This window comes from Amphibalanus amphitrite, unplaced genomic scaffold (assembly GCF_019059575.1).
Source record: "Amphibalanus amphitrite isolate SeventyFive unplaced genomic scaffold, NRLGWU_Aamphi_draft 001113F_arrow, whole genome shotgun sequence".
Classification (NCBI taxonomy): Eukaryota; Metazoa; Arthropoda; class Thecostraca; order Balanomorpha; family Balanidae; genus Amphibalanus; species Amphibalanus amphitrite.
In genome coordinates, this window is record NW_024882607.1 from 89,730 (window position 1) to 96,115 (window position 6,386).

The 6,386-nt window shown below is 49.4% G+C and overlaps 1 protein-coding gene across 1 annotated transcript; it reads left to right on the top strand.

The window, feature by feature from the left end:
• Positions 1 to 4,009: 4,009 nt before the first annotated feature.
• On the top strand, positions 4,010 to 5,808 carry LOC122370237. The gene is made up of 3 exons (XM_043345664.1): positions 4,010 to 4,274; positions 4,512 to 4,634; positions 4,959 to 5,808. Exons 2-3 carry the CDS (start codon positions 4,528 to 4,530, stop codon positions 5,806 to 5,808), a joined length of 957 nt encoding a protein of 318 aa, XP_043201599.1. The 5' UTR covers positions 4,010 to 4,274; positions 4,512 to 4,527.
• Positions 5,809 to 6,386: the final 578 nt, after the last annotated feature.

Consider the following 6,386-nt stretch of genomic DNA (forward strand, 5'->3'; position numbering starts at 1 on the left):
GTAAAAAATTTGGACCTAGCCCCCTTGATGACGTCACAAGGTCCATTTTCCTAGACCCCTGCACGGCAAAAATCGGCGTCACAGACGCAAACTTCAAATAGCTGCTAAAAATAGAGTTTTAGAGATAAAGACAAATTACGAGCACGGCTGTGTAGCGTTTGACCTAGAGAAAAATAGAAAAATAGTTTTGGTGACCTGAGGTCAGAGGTCAGGTCAACGACCCCGAAATGTGGTTTTAGTTTTTCGCAAATAACTTCGACAAAAATGGCCCTAGAGCTTCGGCAGTGGTACCATCGCATTCGCCTTGTCAAGCCGCGTCGAATGATATATATTTTGTTCGGAAAAGGTCAAGTTTCATGTTGACCTCATGTGACCTCGAATGACCTCTGGTTGACCTTGACACATGAAAGGTCGTTTATGATGGATTTGTACCCGCTGATCACGAATCTGGCATCTATTTTCCTCTAAGCCTTCATTTAGAGCTTCCGGATGGCAAAATTATCTTTTTTATTATTACTAACTTGAATCAGTGAAATAGCTTCTAGCAGGGATACTCTTCTGTGACCTTGACCTTTGAGCAGCCTTGTATCGTAAGATGAACCACAAATAGAGAACTGATAAGCCTCAAAACATTTCAAAACATCTTGGAAGTTAGCACGCAAGATGTGCGAAAAAGTGCCAAGTTTGAGGTCAATTTTGAGCGTGACCTTGACCTTGACCTTTGATTTGGAGCACATTTTCAGAATCCTCAGATTCTCTTCTTTCGTTTGACACCCAATTTTGTCGGTTTGATGCAGCCTGCCGTCCTCTAGAAGGCTTACTTTAAGATCACTACACATGTGCCGGTTTTGGCCTTTGACCTTGACCTCTGACCTTGAAAATTGACCTGAGGTCAAAATTTTAGGTGCATTAGAATCGTCTCGTAAGGACCTTTCGTTTGGTATCGCTTTTGTTTCCGTAGCTCCCTTATTTACGGAGTTAGACAGGGGGGGCGAAAAACGCCCGGGCTGCGGTGGTTGGGATTACCCCCCGGGCCCGGCCGGGTTAAGGTCCTCAGAGACTGGTATGAGACCTAAGAAGTATGGATGTTTTATGTTTTTGTTTTTCTAGACCTCGTGATAATCGACCAGGGGCCAGGTCTTTGCCCGTTATATCAGATGTCCATGGGGCCCACCAGTTATTTGGGGGGGGGGGACGGGAGGCAAATGGTATGATGGATTTTTTGGTGACATGACCTGATGTCTTCCCCTGATTCGACGACTGACGAGCATTGCTTCCTATGCGGCTCGCTCTCATGCACTCTACTTACGTAGGTACTTGATAGCATTTATCCTTTTTTATAGTTGCCTACTCGTATCTGTTTTTTTGTCTGTCGACATGTTATGAGGAAGACTGAAGTAACAGAGTGGCGTTTAAGTGAATTGTGAATGGATATATGTAAACGTGCAATGAAGCATTCGTACAAATTGTCTAGGCTCAAAGGCTTTGCTGAATGTGAATCAGTTAATATTTAAGTGAATCAGCTATGCCGAATTCTGAATGTTTTATGAAGTGGCAAAATTTGCAGCGGGATTATTATAGTAATTCATTTTGCCCTGTCCTGCACACGCTGAACGTTTGGCCGGAATGCCTCGTACCACCTACATATAAGGTGTAAGCAGAGGGAACGAATGTGTTCTTTTCTGCTTTTTCAATGGACCATCCAATGATGCAAAAAGGTACACTATAGTCTGCAACGGTTTATAATTTCAAATGAAAACGGGCTTACATTAATTGCAATAGTTACTGATTCAGCTATTGTTTGTTTTGTTTTGTTGGGAGCAGGTTGGTCTGAGTAGGTCATTACAGAGCTATGGAATCATAAGATAGGATGTAAACTGTACACAGACGTTGGACTGTGCGGACTACCGACAGTGAGCCGCAGCAGCAGAGACCGTCCTGGTGGGACGATAATGTGCCGATAGGACAGCACATCAGCTGCAGCTCAGTCACCTCGGAGAGAGAGTGCAGACTGGAGGAGATGCCCTCATCACCCTTTTGTTGGTTGAGGTTGTCTTTTGGGAGTAACCGCCAGCCCGGAAAGGGAAGCGTATGGGAGATGCGGATGGGCTTATTCTGCGGTTGGCCAGGACGGATAATAAGCTTTTAATTTTGTATGACAAAAATACCTGAGCTCCTATCGAGAAAAGGTATGACAAAAATCACCTGTGCTCCTATATCGAGGGCTGAAATGTGACGAGCGGCGGGAGGGATGGTAAACTCGGGTGTTCGTTTATGGATATCACGTGTACATTTTAGTCCCGGCACGTGGATTCTTATGACACATATTTCTGATTTCGGCCCAAGTCCAACCTTTTCACCGAAGCCCCAGTGGGGGATCCCAGTTTAAAAAAACATTATTTGAGTCTTATTAGCCGTTTTCACGACGGGCTATCCGGCGAGTGCACCTAATTTGACCAAAGTTGCACCTAATCTCTTTTACAGCAAATGTCTTTATTTTATGAATTTATTTCAGTGTTTTAACCCGCGCCCGGCTGGGGGTCCTGGATTTCCACGCCCTGCTGGGGGGTGTTTGAACACCCCCCCTTCTAACTCGGCTCCTGGGCCACGTAGCGATACGCGGAAGGCAGCGTTCGAAAGAGCGTCAAAAATAATGACGAAATCACTTCGGTCAATTTTTTGGTCAGGTCAAAGGTCAGGTCATCAGAGGTCATTGAAGGCAAAATTTCGCCGATTTCCAGGTCGAATGTCGACAATTTCCAAGAAACCAACGCATAACTCGGGAACCAATAAAGCTACAGCGCCGCGGAAAAGCGCATTCGATAGCCCTATTAACGCCCTTTCTGGGTAATTCTCTCAGATTTGACCTAACGTCAACGGTTTTGCCTGCAGGGGGCAAAAACTGCAAAAATAGCCGATTTTTTCGAAAACAGTTTTTTCTGCAATAACTTTTGCCCCAAGCCTTGTACGAGCTTTCTTTTACCGGCATCGTGTTCCTCTCATCAAGACGCATCGAATGAACTATAACTTGACCTTGGAAGGTCAACTTGAAAATTTGACCTCAGGTCAAGGTCATGACCTGACCGGAAAGGTTCATGTTGCTTATCAGTCGATCCGTATCGTCGAGCTGAACACATCTAAGGCGTTTTCATCGCTCTAGCATGGCTCTATCAAAAGTTATTTGCGAAAAACTGTTAGATACCATTCGTGACCTAAGATGACCTCAGGGCATAAACAGGGGTCACGGACACCATTTTCATGTTCAGTGTGTCGAAACCACTTGTAATATAGTGTTTGGGAGTGTTTATAATGTCTTTCGTCCAAAAGAGGCGCATTTCAATTTTCTCCCATTGACTTATAATGGGAAGGTCGCAAAATTGACCTGACCTTAGGTCATCGATATCAAAATTCTGAGATATAAATTTTGTACATGCTATTGCTCTTAGCAATCCCTGAAAGATTCAAAGCGATCACTCGGTGTCGCTTTGATTCAGGTCGGTCACTCGGTGTAGCTATGACAGACATTGAAACTTTTTATGAGGTGAGGTCACTTCAAGTGACCTGGTGACCTGACCTTGAATGACCTTGGTCTGAAATTTTCACAACATGTGTAGAATTGATGTATGATAAGGTGAACCAAAAGCGGCGGCGCTCCGCGCCGCCGTTTTTGAGATATTCGCGAAAACCACAACGAGGGTGTTCAAACACCCCCCCCCCCAGCAGGGCGCGGGTTAATCGATGGTTCTCTCTGATAATATGACAAAGCAGGCATATAAGCAAATAGTGTAACCCTAGCTGATAGCTACTAAGAGACACACTGAACCTATTTAATTTGGCCAGATCTGCACCTAATCTGCACCAGATGTGCACCAAACGTGTACCAGATGGCCGTCGTGAAAACAGCTATTGTTGACCACAATGATACCGGGATATGAAAATAGGCAGGCTCGTTGGTGACTCAGCCAGGGCCAAAATTGAGGCGGGACGTCGGAGCATGTAAGTACCGGAACCGAGGCGCGGGGCGTCGTGCCAGTCAGGTCGATACGCTGTCGAGGGGCCACCAGTTGCCAAGCAGGGTTACACAGTCAACAGAAAATGGCAGTGGACTACGACGGCAGCGGGCAACGCGGACAGAATAGCAGGCCACGCGGACAGGGCAGCGGGTCACGCGGACAGGACAGCGGACCACGCGGATAGGGCAACAGACCACGCGGATAGGACAGCGGGCCACGCAGACAGGACAGCTTCCGGCCAGCGCAACGGGCCACCGCCAGGTAGGTAAAAGCTCTGCTTATGGGTGCAATGATGGTGTAGTGGGCGCCCCTTTTTTGCCAGGAAGGTACTGTGGACGACGTGAAAGGAATGTAACATTACGCGATGACTGTGAACACATAGGTATGGATTCGATGGGCTGTGGACATGATAACTATGGGTACCTACAGTAAATATAAAGCTACATACAAGAGGCCAGAGGCGCTAATCACTGAGCTGCACGGTGTGGGTGGCCACAGGTGATCGCGTGTAGCGATGCTCCTGCGGGCCGGTCGCCGTACGGCTCTCCTCAAAGTGCTGGGGGCCCTCTGCGCCGTCACCCTGGTCATCAGCATCGCGTCGCTGCTCCAGTACGAGAATGTGTGAGTAGCCAACGCAGCTCGTGCTAGCCAAAGAGTCCGCGACTCCGCATACGTAAGTCTTGTAAAGGTAAAGTACTCATAAACGGGTTTAAAACTCAACATAGTATAATAAGCGATCCTATTTACCAGAAAGTCGACTTTGGGGCGATAAGCCAGGGAGATCAAAGGTGCAGAGCGGCAGAGCCCTGCATGCGCTCAAGTAACTACGGCACGAGACCCCTTAGCTGACTCGTGCCGCGGTCACCGTTCTAACTGACCAATATCGTTTGTATGTAAGCACCAACTTCGAGTTGAGCGTACATGTCGACTCCCATGTGCCGACAGATTTAGTCGTGGTTACGACTACGACGAGCTGCCTGAAGCGCCGGCGTTCTCTCTGAACTTGTACCGTCAGTTTTTCGACTATCTGGAGACGCCGCTGGCCGCGTGCCGGCAGCTGGGTCGGTTTAGCCGCCGCACCGGATGGGAGGAGCCAGCGCTCTGCCTCTCTGAGCCTGTCGATATGTGGCGCGTCACAGACTGTCTCGTCTACAGCGTCAGGCACACGAACGACAGCGATGATGACGCCTTCGAGCAAGGCATGGCTGAGGAGCTGGGCTGCGAGGTGCATCTGATCGACCTGACGGGCCGGCGCGGTCCCACCAGCCACGTGCAGCTGGGTGACGGCTCTGTGACCTACCACCGTCTGTCGTCCGGCCGCCAGTATCAGCGACTCCCCGAGCTGGTGACGCGTCTGGGGCATACCGAGCGGCTCATACATCACCTGCGAGTGACGGCCGACTTCTCGGCGCACGCCGCCTCCCGTCTGCCGGCCGCGCTGCGCTCCCTCACGGACTCGGACCCTGACGAGCTGGAGCTGCTGGCCGGCCAGGTGATGCAGCTACAGCTAGCGCTGACGCTGCGGCCGGCCTCGCTGAGCCAGCCCGCGCTGGAGGCGTACCGCCGCGCCTGGCAGCTGCTCGCAGACCTGCACCGGCGCGGCTTCAGCGTGCTGGAGAGCCGCAACTCCGGCCGCGTGGTGTGGCTGCCCGGGCTGGGCAGACAGGTGGCCGCCAGCTATAACCTGCTGCTGGCCAAACATATGCCGCTGGCGGCACGCCGCTCGGCGCTGCTCAACCGGAGCGCTAATGAGTCGGCTCGGTCTCCGCAACAGGTGCACATGTTCGCTCCGTGACCGACCCCGGCGGCCGATCAACTGCACTTCTCGACACTCAGTTCTGACTGGTGCTATTCTGTAATATAACTATTGCCTCCTCCATTTTTGCAAGCTTGCTGTATATGAAAAAATGAATGTGTTGTATGTAGCAACAGGTTTTTAATGCAAATGCTAGCTTTTTAATAACTTATTGATAAAAATTGTCATAGACCTCTGCTCGCCGCAAGCAGGCTCAAACCGCAGAGGACGGTCTAGCTCGACAGCTACTGGATCGCGAACCTTTGGACAGACAGGAGAGTCGAGAGGAGAGAGACGTTAAAATGGTAAGTTGACTTCACTTATTTATTGTTGTTTTTGTATTTTAGTGACACAAGATATTCACTTTTCATCCGCAAGTTGACAATGAACAAACGGTAAACAAAACAGATTATCGCAGAAAAGTTCAGCATCCAATGTCAGATCTAACGCAAGCTGTTTCGTGTCGGTAAAACCACTAAGTTCCACTGATTACTGCTGTCTGATCCGGCTAATTTTCATCGCACTGGGGGTATAGGACGGGGCTTATTCAGCATGCACGGAAGCCGAAATACCTAAGG

Excerpts from the sequence above, each read along its gene's own strand:
- LOC122370237 (XM_043345664.1), top strand. The coding sequence starts at position 4,528 with ATGCTCCTGCGGGCCGGTCGCCGTACGGCTCTCCTCAAAGTGCTGGGG. Across the intron at positions 4,635-4,958 it reads CTGCTCCAGTACGAGAATGT|ATTTAGTCGTGGTTACGACT; the intron begins GTGAGTAGCCAA and ends ATGTGCCGACAG.